This window comes from Meira miltonrushii (assembly GCF_003144205.1).
Source record: "Meira miltonrushii strain MCA 3882 unplaced genomic scaffold FA14scaffold_3, whole genome shotgun sequence".
Classification (NCBI taxonomy): domain Eukaryota; kingdom Fungi; phylum Basidiomycota; class Exobasidiomycetes; order Exobasidiales; family Brachybasidiaceae; genus Meira; species Meira miltonrushii.
The window spans coordinates 2,742,068-2,759,028 of NW_020289945.1; the positions used below are offsets into that span (position 1 = coordinate 2,742,068).

General features: G+C 43.7%; 7 protein-coding genes across 7 annotated transcripts; 1 reads left to right on the forward strand and 6 right to left on the reverse strand.

Annotated features, from left to right (window-relative positions):
• Window positions 1-1,583: 1,583 nt before the first annotated feature.
• FA14DRAFT_107893 (UPF0016-domain-containing protein) lies at window positions 1,584-2,444 on the reverse strand (the record flags this gene model as incomplete). Its single annotated transcript, XM_025495823.1, has 2 exons — window positions 1,584-1,942; window positions 1,988-2,444. Coding segments are annotated over 2 exons (816 nt in total), but the record flags the coding sequence as incomplete, so codon positions are not given.
• Window positions 2,445-2,837: 393 nt separating this feature from the next.
• On the reverse strand, window positions 2,838-3,802 carry FA14DRAFT_191353 (uncharacterized protein; the record flags this gene model as incomplete). The annotated part of the gene is made up of 1 exon (XM_025501860.1): window positions 2,838-3,802. One exon carries the CDS (start codon window positions 3,800-3,802, stop codon window positions 3,017-3,019), a length of 786 nt encoding a protein of 261 aa, XP_025354584.1. The 3' UTR covers window positions 2,838-3,016.
• A 308-nt stretch (window positions 3,803-4,110) lies between these two features.
• FA14DRAFT_161729 (Actin/actin-like protein) lies at window positions 4,111-5,888 on the reverse strand. Its single transcript, XM_025499258.1, has 2 exons — window positions 5,751-5,888; window positions 4,111-5,442 (listed from the first exon to the last, which is right to left on the reverse strand). Exons 1-2 carry the CDS (start codon window positions 5,755-5,757, stop codon window positions 4,322-4,324), a joined length of 1,128 nt encoding a protein of 375 aa, XP_025354585.1. The 5' UTR covers window positions 5,758-5,888; the 3' UTR covers window positions 4,111-4,321.
• A 1,140-nt stretch (window positions 5,889-7,028) lies between these two features.
• FA14DRAFT_161730 (acid protease) lies at window positions 7,029-9,343 on the reverse strand. The gene is made up of 2 exons (XM_025499259.1): window positions 9,062-9,343; window positions 7,029-9,000 (listed from the first exon to the last, which is right to left on the reverse strand). The coding sequence occupies exon 2, from the start codon at window positions 8,906-8,908 to the stop codon at window positions 7,052-7,054; it is 1,857 nt and encodes a 618-aa protein (XP_025354586.1). The 5' UTR covers window positions 8,909-9,000; window positions 9,062-9,343; the 3' UTR covers window positions 7,029-7,051.
• Window positions 9,344-9,376: 33 nt separating this feature from the next.
• FA14DRAFT_70917 (uncharacterized protein) lies at window positions 9,377-9,846 on the reverse strand. The gene has a single exon (XM_025502744.1). It carries the CDS (start codon window positions 9,710-9,712, stop codon window positions 9,416-9,418), a length of 297 nt encoding a protein of 98 aa, XP_025354587.1. The 5' UTR covers window positions 9,713-9,846; the 3' UTR covers window positions 9,377-9,415.
• A 719-nt stretch (window positions 9,847-10,565) lies between these two features.
• Window positions 10,566-11,309, forward strand: FA14DRAFT_165303 (putative NTF2-nuclear transport factor; the record flags this gene model as incomplete). The annotated part of the gene is made up of 5 exons (XM_025499949.1): window positions 10,566-10,586; window positions 10,749-10,982; window positions 11,064-11,099; window positions 11,163-11,218; window positions 11,294-11,309. The coding sequence occupies 5 exons, from the start codon at window positions 10,566-10,568 to the stop codon at window positions 11,307-11,309; spliced, it is 363 nt and encodes a 120-aa protein (XP_025354588.1).
• Window positions 11,310-12,670: 1,361 nt separating this feature from the next.
• FA14DRAFT_71009 (uncharacterized protein) lies at window positions 12,671-16,946 on the reverse strand. The gene has a single exon (XM_025502745.1). The coding sequence runs from the start codon at window positions 16,540-16,542 to the stop codon at window positions 12,931-12,933; it is 3,612 nt and encodes a 1,203-aa protein (XP_025354589.1). The 5' UTR covers window positions 16,543-16,946; the 3' UTR covers window positions 12,671-12,930.
• Between the last annotated feature and the right edge of the window lie 15 nt (window positions 16,947-16,961).

The window sequence follows — 16,961 nt, forward strand, 5'->3', positions numbered from 1 at the left end:
TTTCCAATAGACAGCAAAATTTGACAGCCTCAAATCTTACGAGACGCTTAGAGGAAGCTAAAATGCCGCCACCACCACCGCCTTCGAATAACCCACTTCAACCTACTCCAGGCAGATTGCACAAGCGTCAAGGAAGCACAATGAGTGCACGCTCCAATAGCCTGCCTTACGACAGCAGCTATCAGAACGGTGTTGGTATCCCTGGAAGACACCTTCACGAGAGGACGGATTCGACTTCGATCTATTCGCACTCACCAGCTCAGAGCGAATCAAGTATACCTGGCAGCCTTGTAGGTCAAGACCGAAGACCTCAACCAAATGGCCCATACAACAACATCACAGGAAATTCGAACTCTAATGCTATGATGCCGCCATTTGGCCGTTCAATGAGCGAGATGCCTTCTAGCCATATTCAGGCAATCTCTTCCATTGCTGGAAGACAAAATGATGCAATGTCAAATCTAGCAAGCCCAATAACAGAGGGCAATCGTAGACCATCAATGCAACATTCAGCTTCGGCGACAAATGCTACTTCAAGTGCTGGAACTCTGCCTTCATTTGCAGCTCGATCAGGAATGGGAATGCGCAGTAGAAGCGGAAGCAGATCCCGTTTGGCAGCAATGGAGATGGATGGCATAGATATCAATGGATACAATGGTGGATCCAATGCGATGCCTCCGCCTCCAGTACCCAGTATGGCCGGCAATTACAAGGCAGGCTTTTCGAAGCAAGCAGGAGGCATGCCAGTACGACCGTCAGCTAGTCCGGGAGGATCAATGGTATTGGGATCACCTGCTGCATTACATCAACGCAGACAACATGGTGGAAGTGATCCAACACAAGTCCTTGCCCGTCGACAATCACAATTCGATCCTTCAATGGAAGGCAATACACAGCATGCTGGTGTGCCGACCACTACTTCTGCTTTAGGATCGATGACACCAAATCAACATACATCGAACAGTAGATCCTTGCAGCCATCACCTTCGCTTGATCACAACAGAGGTGAAAATGCGGGTGATCTTTCTTCATATGGTCTACCGCCTTTGCGATCCCTTGACCTTGGCCGATTGACACGAAAAGATGATGTGCACAACGAATTGGACTATACGGTCGAAAGCCTGGGTAGATGGTTAGATGTCATCGGCACAGGACTGGCTCGTGTTGTTGGACAGTAAGATGGTTTGCCTGCCCTATCTTTTGTAACATAATTTGCCTGTCTTTCCCTGAAGTGTATTTTAGCAATGTCATATTATTCACATTCTTTCTGAAGTTGCCTTTATGAGAATACATAAGATCGTATTGCTGGATGAATGATAGTGTTACAAATTGAGTGCTGCAGAAGTGCAGTAGGTCTGTATTTAGCTGTACTCGATAAAGATACAAAAAGATTTGAAAGCATTTCCTTAAATTCCATCTGACCAAAAAAAAAGGTCGCATTAACGTGAGATACCCATTCCACCCACAGGAGGAACGTTTACAAGAGGTTGAAGTGGTGCAGCTTTTGAGTCAAATACAGAAGGCGTTACTGCAGCGATAATCTTTTCGGTAACCGTTGTTGCTGATGCGGAAGCTTGTCTTGCTTCTGTGATTGATTCAAAGGTATATAAAAGTCCAAAGATGATAAACATTAATGCGCCTCCCAAAGTGACATGTTTAACACTGATTCGTGTTGCTATCCATCTTCCGCCCATTACTGCCAATCCGGTACAGATCGCATGTCCGGCAATAGTACCAAAAGATACGAGAGCGATATTGTGTGCAGCCGCAAGTGCGATCGTTGCGATTTGACTTCGATCACCCCACTCTCCCAAAAAAGTCAAAATGAAAGCGTGAGCGAAAACAGGGCTGAAGCATAGGCCGCACAAATTGCGTGTGCCATCCTTTAGTCCTTCTATGGAGAATGTGCTGGCATTTGGCGATCTTGTTTTCGATAAGCTTCCTCTTCTTTCAGGATGTCCGTTTCCGTTTGCAGGTGCATGATTACCTTCTTCTAAATCATTCATTTCGAATCTATCATCCGCATTTGCTTCTTCTTCAACTTCACGTTTTGCTTCTTCCCATTCTTCTCCCATTTCTTCACCTGTCATTTGCATTCCATCACGTAACATCTTTACACCAAAGACGAAAAAAAGAACGGCTGCCATCAAAGTTGTAACTGAACGTGGTAATAAAGTTGGCAAAACAACACCCATAAAAGCGGATAAGATTGACATTAATGCAAGCGCACCAAAAGCACCACCAAAGACGATCGAACGGGATTGACGCATTGCCAGAATGGCAGCAATCAAAAACGTTTTATCACCAATTTCCGATACTATAATCATTGAAAAGCTACTCCATATTGCTTTTGGATCTTCTTGCCATGCTTTGGAGAATGAAGATGCTACCGAAAGTCCATGTGCAGCCATTGCATCACTTGGAGTGGATAATGTATCCATTGCGATGCTATATTTATGAGAGATAAAGAAGTAAAGAATGCAGTTCCAGACTGCCTTTCCCTTCTCTTTTGAAGTCGTACGAGTGATTATGATGACAATAAATTGTAAAAGAAGAAGAATTAAGCTCTCTTTTAAATCATTTTTTCGAATACAGACAGTATCGCTGTACGCACGCACGCACGAACGCATACGTACGCGGTGTTAATTGGCTCATTTCTGCATGTGTAACACTTTTTGACCTTTCTCTCTTTCGCCGCGAAGCCGTGTGAACTTTTTTAAGCCGCGTACAAACACACACACACAAAATGGGGCGGGTGGGCGATCAAAGCCTTGAAAATTTGGGCACCATCAGCCATTCCCGCGGCGCAGGCATGGTATTTGATCACATCATTTGAACAATGCGATGCTGTCTTGGCGATAACATACTGGTCTTAACGGTAAAAAAGACGTCTTAAATTATGAACATTAGAGGGGCTGTGATATGTGGGGCATGCTATATCGTACATGTATGATGATGATGAGGAAGAGGAAGAGGAGGAGAAAGAAGGTGGGTGAGGCTATGAGCTGTACAAAACTCATGCCCCTTTGTATGCATACTTCATACCATTGAGACCGATTGATTCCCTTTCAAATTTGTCAATCAATCCTTCACAAATGCAAAGAACGGTCAGTGCAATCGTCGTGATAGCCCACCAACCAGCATTGACAAAGTTTCCCGCGCCAAACGTCATAAGTGGTAAAGGCGTACTTGCGATTGTGAGTAAACACAAGTAAAGCAAACGAGGAGACATTGTTGTCCAGACCGGTGGTGGTCTATCATCTTTATCAGCCCGAATGCCAGAATGTGTAGGATGCCAACGAATATCGGCCAAGACGGGTGCCAAGATCGAAGGTGCTGTGCCAAACTGATGGGGCTGTTGTGGGAATGCAAGACCTTTTGAACGAATCATGCCCATACGATCCATAGTTTCGTAAAGACCACCGAACAGCAATCCACCTTGTAAGAAGAGCAAGACAAGGTAGATTGGGAATGCTGGGAATCGGATCAAATCATCATGAGATGCTTCATGAATATGGTAAGGATGGAAAAGCATAGTCAAATGACTCTCGGGATGATCTCCAGTAATATAATCGGGAATAGGCGTAAGGTACAATACACCCACTAATCCCAACATCACAAGCATCAAAGCTCGAAAAGTATAATTTGACTTTTCATTGGCTTCCCTGAGTGATTGGATCACTTGTTCTTGCTCTTGTTCATCAAGTGGTTCGGCTGATTCATCTTCGTCTAACTTTGCTAATGGGTCATCCTCCGCTCTTTGTTTCCCCTGCGATCTTTGTTGAAGTGTTGCAGATGACATTGCTATTATCTTGTGTCGGCTAATGATGGTATTTTAAAGAAGAACGTTTCCTTATTAGCGAGAAGATTTTAAATAATCCAACACACGATTAATTTGACGCGTCTTTGATCCTTATTTCCGATGAACTTTCCGTCGGCTTATCTCAACCGAAAGAAAGGCACTCAATTCCTGGTGTGCAACAAATAACTTACCATATCGTGCTTCACTTTCTCTCATTCACCCTTCAGAAAGATATTGCATTTCGATAGACTAATTTTTTCATAATATAATTCGTTTAAAATTTCTCGTCATAAAAGAGACTTTGTTTATTTGGACAAAAAAAGACAAAGAGTTCGTTACAATGAACATCTTTAAAAATGAGAAACAAGAGATAGAGAACAGCCTACAAGACAATACAGAGGCGAAACAGCAACGAAAAAAAGCCTTTCGAGAAACCAAAAGTTGAACCATTGGGTCTGCTGTTCCACCTTTTTCCATGTCCAGCATGCTGCAACAGCGTAAAAGATTCCAGTAAACTTCTTAGAAGCACTTGCGGTGAACAATTGCTGGACCTCCTTCGTCGTATTCCAACTTGGTAACCCACATTTGTGCAAAGGTGGACAAAGATGCCAAAATGGAACCACCGATCCAGACGGAGTATTTACGTTCTGGTGGTGCAACAATCTTGACCTTCATGCTGGATGGTGCCAAAGCGGTGATTTCCTTTTGCATACGGTCACTGATACCGGCGTACATGGTAGTACCACCAGACATAACAATGTTTCCGTACAAGTCCTTACGGATATCCAAATCACACTTCATGATGGAGTTGTAAGTGGTTTCATGGATACCAGAAGCTTCCAAACCCAAGAATGAGGGTTGGAACAATGCTTCAGGAGCACGGAAACGTTCGTTACCAATTGTGATGACTTGTCCGTCAGGCAATTCGTAGCTCTTTTCCAGTGCGGAAGATTGGCTGGCGGTTTGCATTTCTTGTTCAAAGTCCAAAGCGACGTAACAAAGTTTTTCTTTGATGTCACGAACAATTTCACGTTCTGCTGTAGTGGTGAATGGGTAACCGCGTTCCATCAAAATCTTGACCAAATGTTCAGTCAAATCACGACCGGCCAAATCGAGACGCAAGATTGCGTGGGGCAAAGAGTAACCTTCGTAAATTGGGACAGTGTGGGTAACACCATCACCAGAGTCAAGAACGATACCGGTTGTACGACCGGAAGCGTATAGAGACAAAACAGCTTGAATAGCAACGTAGAAAGCGGGTGCGTTGAAGGTTTCGAACATGATTTGTGTCATCTTTTCACGGTTTGCCTTGGGGTTCAATGGAGCTTCAGTCAATAGAACTGGGTGCTCTTCAGGAGCGACACGCAATTCATTGTAGAAAGTGTGATGCCAGATCTTTTCCATATCATCCCAGTTTGTAACGATACCGTGTTCGATTGGGTATTTCAAAGTCAAGATACCACGCTTTGATTGAGCTTCGTCACCGACGTATGAATCTTTTTGTCCCATTCCGACCATGACACCTTGATGACGTGGTCTACCAACGATGGAAGGGAAAACGGCACGGGGTGCGTCATCACCGGCGAAACCGGCCTTGCACATACCGGAACCATTGTCGATAACGAGGGCTGCTACCTCATCTGTTGTGGGCGAGAGAGAGAGGGAAGGTGAGTCAGTATTTGTTTGTGTATAGTAGTGGATCGGGGAGAGGGGGTATATCAATCAAAGCAACAAATGATAGATTGATGAGTATCTAGACTTGGATCTGCCTGGCCATTGTTGTTATTGATGGATGCAAGCCAAGATGGCGACAAGTGGCAATTCTGAAGTTACTGCTGATGAATCTGCTTTCGGAGTTTTCGGTATCCAGTATCTTTATTGACTCTTGTCAACGAGGATAGTGCTGCAGAACAGTAACCCGTCACTATAATCAAGAATGAACACTTACCCTCCATGTTGAATATGAATTAAAGGGTGGGCGAAACGTAAAAAAGAAAGAGGTTCGTAAGTTGAAGACGAGATAGAATGATCTTATAGAGCGAAAGCTTCAAAAGATCAATAAGATAAAATGAAAGATTCGACTAGTGGTGGTGGTGGTGGTAGATGATGATGAACAAAACAAAAAGACTTCGGGAAGCTGAGAGTTGACAGTGCACACAAGTGTGTGGTGCTTGCTGCTTTATCTTCTAACCTCTCTTCCCCTCTCTCATTCTTGCGCGCCTGGACTAAGACAAGCCTTTTGAATTCAACTTTGCCAGCCTGGCAATGCACGGACAGCGAGAAGAAATATAGAGAGATATGAATAGAATATACTGTTTACGTGCCTTTTACGCGCGCGCACACGCAAAGGTGCACTTGTAATGTATATTGTGGCTATGAAGTGTTTCATTCTCTGGCTTTAGTATTGAGCTACAGCGGCCAGCCAGCCAATGGACCGCGCGCTGCGCTTAATTGTTTGACGAGTTAAGAAAAAGAAGCCCTCGGGTGCCTTATTCCAGATAGCGGTTATTAAAACACAGCCTAATCGTTTTAGGGGTCTTTGGCTTGAGGAGATTGATGCTTATGTAACAGAGGCTTACATTCACAAAGGCTTATTTTAAGAGAGGCTTACATTACAAGAGGCTTACAAAGACATCTAGAACATCATCTCCAAGTGATACCACCGTATTATTAGGTATAAGTGTCTACAAAAATAAGTGACATGACCATGAGGAGATGCGGTATCACATATAATCTTTCTTAAGCCTTGTATCAATACCCCTCTTCGCAATTTATTTTGTTCTCAGCTTTGGCTTATCAAAATTCTGTTATATATTTTAATAAGAATTGGTAAACTATACCAATCTACTCTATAACTTGCACTAGAAATTAAGTATCTATGATCATATAGTATTCAGTTTGATGATTCATACAATCAAGAAAGCCATCTCTGGTATTATCCAAGTGGCGATATGTTAGCGAATATTATGGTAATTACAATGACAAATATGATCGTTACGAAAATAAAATATTAAGGAGGATTCAATCCCATTAATATCTTGCATCACTTTCCCTCCGTCAATTGCCATCTCCATCAGGGTCATCTGGCGAGTAACGGATAAACGAGGCGAGCTGAACTTAAAGATTCTCACTAAGACGTTACCTTTTTCACAAATAAAAATCAAATGATCGATCACACTAGAAATAATAAGAAAAGGAAATGAATTTCGTTATAAAGTACAAATAACAGTCTCATCGGCAAGCTTTGATTTACTGGCCAGGATTGCGTAATTTACCCAATCCAATCACGTTCTTTTGTGCATTTGTGGCGAAATAAAGTCTTTTCAATGCTACTGCTCCTACTAACCATTCACCTTGTTGACCAACATCACCACCGCCCAAAGAAGAAATACAATCACCTTTAGGATTATTGGCATCAACAGGAACAAAGATCATATCACGCGGAAGCAAAGGCCATTCTTCTCCACCAAATTTGAACGAAAGGGTGGAATTTGTCGTACATGGGACCGTGAATCCACCTTGACCGTCAGATTTTGCACCTGGAATTTGAGCATGAACGGCTTCTGCGTCTTGTTGAGGAGCGACCATGAGAGAAGTACCTGTGTCCAAAATGGATGTACGACCAGAAGAAAGGCTTGCGATCGATTTACCATTTACCGAAACACCTTGAATTGGAATTTCAAAGAAGCCCTGTTGAGAAACATTTGGAATTTCAACAAGTTGCCCAGTATACTTTCCAGAATCAACACCACCGAACGTTACTTCTCCATCTTTCACAGCTGCACGCTTACCAGAGGCAGTAGTAGCATCTCCTAGCTTGTATCCCATTACGGGTGCAGTGACCAACTTTTCATTGTAGAGGGCATCAATAGGCGTTGGGCTTCGAGAATTTGATAAAATCTCTTTTGCCAATCCCATCAAACCATCGAAAGGAGAACTACTGAAATCATCTGACTCCTGAGTGACAAGAGCAAACTTGTAATCTTTTATGTCCATGCCCGCGATTGAGAGATCATCGGTAGCCAAATAACCTTTTGCATTTCCGGTTCCATAAGTGATACTCCATTGTTCCTTACTCGTTTGAAGAGTGTTGGAAACTGATTTGCTTAACCTTTGTTGAGATTTACCGCAGTCGTTGCACTTTGAGCTAGGGACCCAGGTATCTGCACTTCCACTATCGATCAACATCTTGAATGGCGTCTTTTTGGCACCGAATTGCACAGTTGCCACATAACCAATGTTGTTTGCTTCGATAGCTAAACCAAGACTTTTTGCTGCCGTGGGAGTGGATGCTTTCAAAAGTGTATCAGAATATGCATATTGATTTGCTTGCGCTTTTGCACTTGCTAAAGGCTGCACTGATCCAAGAGAACCTGTTTTGGTCGCATTCTCATTGGCTTTGCTACTATCATCATTTTTGCTTTCACCGTTGGTGAATGAGCTGAGAACGCCTGGCCACAATCTTTTCTGATGATCATGTTGTTCTTCAGACACGGAGGGCAATTCTCGAATAAGTTTGACACCTATACGACCGTGAGAGGAAGGTAGGTTGGAGGTGGAAGCTTTGAAAGCGCGTTGTTTCATCGTGCCTGCTCCCAGAGTATCCTCTCGCTTTTGGACATCGAGAGGATCGATGGTGATTTCCTCTTCGAATCTACGTTGACCACCATAAGATGCTTCGATGGATCTACGTCTGTTCCACAGCGCTCTAGTGAGATCTTCGGGAGAAGGAGGTGATCGTTTTTGCATCTTTGCTAATTTGACATTTGCCCGATTCATATGTTGCTGAAATAACATGAATGGATGAACTTTTGTAGTATCGCGAGCATCAACATGTTCCAATGGAACCTTGACGGCATCTTTGTTGACAGCAAGATCGTATTGTTCGAAAGAAGAACCACGTCTTGAAGGTGCGAGTGAGCTTGCTGCCGTTGAATCACCCGTTCCAGCTCCGGCTTCCTTAATCACGATTCCGACTCGAGCAGGAACATTTGCCGCTCCAGTGGGTGCAGCATTTGCGAATGATGCGATAGGTGAATGATCAAAGAAACCCAACGTTACAAGTACAAGAAAGAAGTGAATGAATTTGGCGGTAAGGTAAACCATTTTGTCGTCTAATAAACCAAGTCGGTAAAAGCGTTATTGAGAGAGATTTGTTTGCGTGATCGACAGGTCGAAAGGCGTTCTATGCAAGGGAGCTGAGGAGGGAAGAGAGAGTTCAGTGAGATTCTCACGAGCAACGCAATCGACTTTACTCACGGCCGGCCTCAAATTATTGTTCTCTATTAGCTTGAATACCGAAGTTGGTGATTGTATTGTTCGAATGTGATTCTTGACCGCTTTTGATGATATGTGATCGGAGACCGATGTTTTGAAGATGAAACTGAAAATTTGCAATAACGAAAGTGAAGAAAATGAATAAAATAGATAATGACCGTAACGACCTTCTTCCAGAGATGGCACGATTTGTCAGAGAATAGAAGAATAAGAGAAAAGAGTGAGAAAAGAAATGAAGAGGTCCTGACTTGCAGATACCCCGATCGACCTGGGATGAAGGTAAAGAAGAAACTTGATGGCGAGAAGCAATTCATAATATACTAAATCTAACAAAGTTCAAACCTGTCTCTCTCTCTCCACACACACAGAGCACAACATCAAGCTCGCCCGACTGTGCTGCATTAGAGCCTTAATTTCGATATGTGTGGCCCATAGAACAAGGAAAGTATGCAGAATATAATGACAAGGCCAAAAAGAGTATGCCGAGCAACTTGGCAAGACAGAGGCAAAAGAACCAAGGATTAGGTTTGAGGTGGGTTTAATGAATGTTCCATACAACCTACCAACTCGCCGTGCTTGCATGTTCAGGTAGAGTGACAAGATTGCATTTAAGCGGGTAAGAACCTCACCCATCTATTCTGGTCTTTGCACACAGAAATTCTAGCCACAATGCGTATCATGCGTCATCATATGTACTGTAGATTCTTATCGGTTGCACAAAGGAAGGATCGGAGATGAGAATTGCCCAAATGGTGAAGAAGCAAGAGGATATGATATATCTCCTCTGCCAGGGCGTGTTTGCAATATCAACCAACATCCACGCTTGTGTTACTTTCCCTTTTTGGCGCGCACAACTCATGCAGCGCATTCAGTCCTGCTTAACACTACTAAAAGTGCATATATTTGACAGTCAAATCATTCGTACCTGTCTTTGATCCTAACCAAGTAAACATTTCCTAAATAGATTTTGACGTAAGTCGGCTTTGGTACAATACAGTATCAACCCTAGTCGGCTTCCATGACGATATCCTTTGCCGATGCAATCGCAAGTGCAGATGATATACTTCCTCTTTTAAAAATGTCAAGGTTTAAATTTAGATTCGTGCTCATGTCTATCTTGAAACCTTAATACTCTTTTCCACTTTTATCCGAAGCCACAAGACCATTTCCAGTCTTCATCATCTCAGAGTAAAAGTCAGATCATTTCCCGCTTCTCCGATGAAAGAGAAAGGGGGATAGAAAAGAACATGATTTGCATTGATCGTGGGGTAATGAGAGTTGTATGGTAAAGGTACACGTGATATAGAGATACAATTAAAGACCGCAAAAGTGCCTGAGCTTCAAACGTCCGTGCTATGTACCAACGCTAAGAGAGGCGGCGCTTGGGCTGAAGCATAATCCAACCAATGCACACACAAAATTGAATTACACCTTCTTCCTCCTTTCACCTGTCTGTATTCATCCTCTTTAGCTGGACATTGTCAAGATGGAGGCTATCGCTCAACAGGTAAGTTTCGATGCAGGTACAGGAATGGTCGGCGATCAAACATCGATTAGCCGATACTAGTTGGCAAAAAGTCCTCTTTTGGGAGAAGATGTTGCTGCTGAATGAATGAATGCTCAACGATCTCGATACTGACTAGCGATACTCTCATCGTACCTACAACAGTTCACCGACTTTTACTATGCGACATTCGACAGAAATCGTGCAGAGTTGCATGGCTTGTATCGCCCTCAATCAATGTTAACATTTGAAGGTGAACAATTACAAGGGGCAGATGCAATTACTGAGAAATTAAAGAATCTCGCATTTCAAAAAGTGCAACACAAAGTAGAAACACGTGATGCTCAACCAACAGGAGATGGTAACAGCTTGACAGTTATGGTCACTGGAGCTTTAATGGTGAGAAAGGTGATGTGATTAATTGCAAATCGACTATTGAGAAGCTGAACGGAATCATGTTTTCTTTCCCTTCTAATTCAGGTGGACGACTCCCCTTCACCGATGCGCTTCAGTCAAGTAAGTATTGCAATATTGCCAATGCAAGAAAGGAACAAATGCTGACCTTTCTGCTCTTTGTAGACATTCACACTTATACCTGATGCAGGATCCTACTTTGTGTTCAACGACATCTTCCGGTAAGTTTGCAAGTATTGGCTGCACATAGAGGACATCAAATGACTGACGAGAGATCTTATTCATCACATAAACAGTTTGAACTACGGTTAAACAGTTGCCGATCATATCATAAACCTGACGGGACCTTGCGATGCATGAAGTGTTGTACTCAATGTCACTGTGACGTATTGAATATCAATGTGACACTAAAGAAAGGAAAAGATGTTGTCATTTAGAGTTTCACGTTTGCATTGATCACACCGGCGGTAGCGATGTCTCGGAAACCGGTCCGATCGCTGTTTCAAATAAGAGGGTCTCGACCTGATTTCATTATTTTTTATGTTATTGTTTGGCGTTGATCACAATCTGATGACGAAATTCAAAGCCGAGATAAGGATTGAAAATCTCACATTTTGCTTTTTATGAGCAGCACACGGACCACAATAAAGCTTTCATCATTTCAGCCACCCGAGAAATGACGTTTATACACGGCATGATCAACAACATGAAATGAACAAATGAACGATTTTGTTCCCCGATTCAACGATCACGCAATTGAGATCGAGTCTTGACATTTTACTTTTTCACAGAGTTCACTTCACATTCAATCATCATGCCCCGGCTTTTCTCTCTTTTACACGATAACTCAAGGTACCATCTCCGATCGGCTCTTGCGGAGTTTTGGCTTGATCGGTTGTCACACACAAATTAATCACAAACATACATACCCACACACACAGAAACGCAAAAGAGGAGTAGCATGACGGTGTAAAGAGAAAAAAGTCGGCGAGAAAAAAAAAGACAGCGAGAATTGTTGTGAACAACTACGATCCGACATAGATAGGGAGAAAAAGCGATTTCAAATAAAAAAAAGTATAAAAGAGTCAAATATGTTTTGAACACTTGAAATTGTCAAGACGGATACACACCTCCATTCAAATGTTTGCCAAACCTTAATCATCTTCTCAGGAGAAAACAAGACTTTACGACAATTTTTCTTCACTTCCTAGATGAAGCTGCTGACAATTCTGATTGTCTTTATACTCTTGCAAATCAATACCACTTGTTGTGGCTCAAACGAAGGATCTGGATTGTGCTCCTTTACGATTACGCCTTTTGTTCAAGCGCCGCTCTCGACTGAGGAGTACGTCTTTGTTCCTTTGCCGATAAAGAAGATGGAAGATACATGTCATGTGAGCGATTCACTCTGATATTCCGATTCAATCATTCTCAGCTGACAAAGTATTTCTAATGGTATTGATTGACGCTGCAGAAGATGCCATGTTCAGGTACATTCGCCTACGTATTCTGTGTATGTTATGATTCAATGACTTTCGACAAATTGTACTGACGAATACCCGATTTCACCTTTTTTTTCTTACTCTCACAGGCACGCAGTGGATGCCCAGGCGGTTGCTTTAATGGCTTTTGTTCAAGTGGTACAAAGGGTGCATTCAGAGCTTCCACCAATCATTTCACCAAAGAATTCAATTCGCAATCTACTTTCAATCTCATATAATACAAGCCATCTTTACGACAGCGGCCAAACAATGAAACAATCAAATGTATATTCTTATATATGGAAATAGGTATATGTACGCATGAGATGACAAGACATAAACAACAACTTCTCGTCTTTCTCTCCTTTTCTTTTTGATATTCGTATGCACACAAGGTATTGGCAATAGTACAAAATTGATGTTAAAAATATATATGATCAAGATTCCAAATATCAATCGATATCCATATTTTGATGTTGTGTGTCTACTTGATTTGTCGAAGATGATCGTCTTTCAGCCGTATCCAAAAGATCTTGTAAATCGCTTGGAACAACGAAAGGATGCTCATTTCTACCTCCTAATCGATTTGGCGCCTCTCGATTCTCACGTCTTTGTAAAGCTGCAAAAGAGATGGCTGCAGTAGCAGGCGCACTTCCGATAAAGCTTTGTTGACTTACATGTGGTCGCCAATGATCACCGAGTGGACGAGCTGCGTGTGAGGACGGTCCAACGGTAGAATATCCTGCACCCGCATTCACGCTTCCACTACTACCACTTGCGCTTGCCGGTGTGGCATTCACACTTGCAAATCTGTTTCCTTGACGGGCAACGGGAGCGTGAAGATTACTCGAAGGGAATCTAGGATTTGCATCTTCACCCTGACCAGCCAAGAATAATGCAGAATTTAACATTGAAGTTTCCTGATTTGTTGAGCGGGTAGCATGAACGTGTTCATCCAAATTTTCTTGAGATGTAGATGCTGATGGGTTTTGTGAAGTGCCAGTAGAAGGTGCAAAACGGTGTGATCTAATACGCTGATCTTCCATCGATGGTGTTCTACCACGCCAAATCATTTGATCAAAATCTCCACGTCCAAACACACCTGCTTCCGTCTCATCGACCGCAGTTGGCGTCAATCTGCCTCCGATCGCCAAAAGATCATTATCAGGTGCGATATCGATATCAAGACTTGTTCTTCCATCGTGTTGGGCAATGACCGGTGGAGGAAGAGGTCTTCCTGCCAAATCGGTCCTTGTTGGTACTGCTGTATTTCCTTCTGCTTGCATATCTGCTGCAGCCGGGCTAACACGTAATCCACCAACGGTTTCTTGTCTATCAACACTGTCTTCATCGGTTGAAGCTGTATGAACGTTTGCCAAAGAAGTCAAAACACTGGCAGGACTACGTAATACTGGCGCAACTGTAGACGCAAGGACACGACGAGAAGCACGGTCCATTTCGTCTTCGCTCATGTCAGAGACATCTGCACTGCTACTGGCTGCCGAGACTGTGCGTGATCGTAGCGAATTGCTTTCGCTTCCGCTTGCATGTGAGGCAGATGGTGGTTGGAGATGTTGAGGGATAGCAGATACCGCACGCCTTCCAAGGTTGGGATTAGAGCTTGAAGACGAAGATGAAGATGGCAAACCTGCACCTCTACGCGGTACGTGAAGAGGCGCCATATCGGTAGCAGTTCGATCTTCATCTTCCATTTGAGTTGTCATGTTATCTCTCATAACACTCTCAGCTTCACCCATCGAAGCAGCACGAACAATGGGATGTGGTGCAACGGCTGTACGATTGACATGCTCGTCCTCTTCTCCGACTTGACCATGAGGTTGACGACGAGGAATATGATGGTGATGGTGGTGGTGATGATGATGATGATGATGTCCGAGAATCGTGCCGTCCGTTGGTGGCGGCTGGGTATCGTTTTCCATTAAAGTGTGTCCTGGTTGATTTGCATCACCTGCAGGTACAGCATTGGCTGTCGTACTTGTTGAGCGTTCTTTTGCTCGATCTTTGCTTCCCTCTCCATGCTCATCATCGGAGCGTGCACTGCACCAGAAGCGATGTCCCATTTGCCATCCTTTGCTTTGACATTGCTTGCTGCAATACTTTGCCTTACGGCAGCGACGACATTTAGCAAATTCACGGGGTTGCTTCTCCCATTTTCCGCACAGCATGTTTGCACATTGTCGTATTCCACCTTGCTTTTCGTCTTTGCGACATGCATTTCTCATAATTACGCCAGCCCAATATTGGATCTCTGGAGCAATTCTCGATTCGCCCATAGATGCAAAATGTGACAAGCCTGTCCTTGATGATCGTAACGTATATCGTTCAGCGACACAAAAGACATTCTTCTTTGGCGGGTCATTTGGGCTCCAACTTGTGGTAAAGTTACCATCGGTACGGCTATGAACGTCAAAGGCTTCGAGAGGATCCAAGACATTCAGGGTACCGAGATCGCGATGGAAAAGGGTACGTACGTGGGCATACTTTGAGAGGTATGCCAATAATTGCAGGCTCAAAAGTACCTCTTCTTCACGATAGATCATGTCAGAAGTATGTGGTTGGCTATTGTCACGCTCGCTTGCTGTCATCGCATTGCGTGATGTCGCTTGGTTGGCTCCGCGCTCTGCATGAGTACCGTGATGCGGAACCGTCGTCATTGTTGCAGTATTACGTGGTGTCTGTGTCAGATCGATTCCACGTTGTGTCGTAGCTGCAATTGGAGTCGCATGCACATGGTTATGCTGATCATTCGCAGTCGGACGTGGACGGGAATGTTGCCGTCCGGTGTGAGCCGTGATGGTGTCTCTGTGAATATTAGGTTGTGCAGGTGTCTGATAGCGAGCATCTGCGTCACGCATTGGTGCAAGTGACCTTCTCGGCGGTCTAGGAGTTGTACGATCTTCCAGATCTTCCATCTGTTGTTCCCCAATACTTTGTTGGTCGCGCTGCATCGGTACATTTCCTGGATCACTATCATCACCTCCTTCCATGTCGCCATCTTCTGCACCGTCACTTCCACTACCGCTTGCAGTAAAATCTTCCACAGAGCTAACATTTGTCAGAGTTCCCGAGGGAAAGGGTCCTTGTCTAGATGTTCCTGCTAAGGAAGTAGAAGCGCCATTGGCATTTTCTGTTGATCTGTCAGCCTCCAAACGACGGCCGTCAACACGGACACTAGAAGTAGAAGAAGAAGGCGATAAAGCCGAATTCTCGACTGCCATAGCATCAATGGTAGCTAGATCTGCGACAGATACGTCATCTGCAGTAACTGCCGCTGCTGCTGTTGCACTACCGTTGGGTAGGTCAGATTCCTGTGGATGCAGTGAAGAAGAGCTGCTGCTATTTGAGATCATGAATTCTCCCATCATTGCTTCTGCTGGTGTTGTTGGTCTAGTCTCGTCCGTACTTTCTGTGGTGACCAGGTTCGCATTTTGAGTGCCATTGCTCTCATCCAATACGCGAGCATTCACCTGTGGCGTTCTTGTTGAGGCTTCTAACAATGCTCTTCGTGTTGTACTCGCGGTTGGAGTTGCGACATCAATCGCCAATAAAGCCGATTCAGCAGCACGTTCGAGTCTCTGCTTAGCCTCTTCTCTTCTTGCTTCTCGTTTCCTCTCGTCACGAATTGCTTCTGCGATACGAAGGTAGCTTTCCAATACACGAACAGCGACGGGCACCATTCCAGCTTCCACTACTCTTGTTCTCACACTTTCACTTCCACGTACGCCGATATTGACGACACATTGAAAAGCTAAACTCCATTTCCAGACTGCTTGCATCTCTTTCGTAATCACGCCTCGCATTGGTGGCTGACTGGGAGATCTAGGAACCTGGCGCAAGATTCGTATCAATCGCTCTAATCCACCATCTAAACATACCATCTCACGAATTCGTGGCGATGTTGATGTCAGGTAGGCCAAATGATTGAGAGAATTGATCAGCGGCAAAGTTGCCGAACAATCCAGCGCTCTTCGGTCATAAATGGCAGCTGAGATGCAAACACTGGCCTTGTTTTGCAACGGATTGCTGAAATTTGACTCACGCATCTTGGCGAAAAGATACGGAGATGATAAGCGTAGAAAGGCTTTTCCAGCCTGCTACGCCTTTGATGCAAAAGAAATGATTTCTTCTACTTGCTTGTGTATATGTTTGAAAGTGTTGTTTTGGTGATTTTGTCAATGACTTGCAATGTTCAACACTTCAGTCGTTCCTTTTTGATCGTGATCGTAATAAGAGAAAATCTTTTGTCGTCTTTTTGTACTCAATTTGAGATCCAATGAACAAGCTTATGCTGAATTGACGACAAAAGTTCGGGGATTGCGACTTGCATATGCAAAAGCGAATGTTTGATGATTGAATGCCACTGAAGATTGCGGTAGGTATGAGCGTCGATCCACTTGAATGCTGTGCAAAGAACACAGGAGAATGTTAATTTTGGGGGGAGAAATGCGGCTTAGTTGTATTG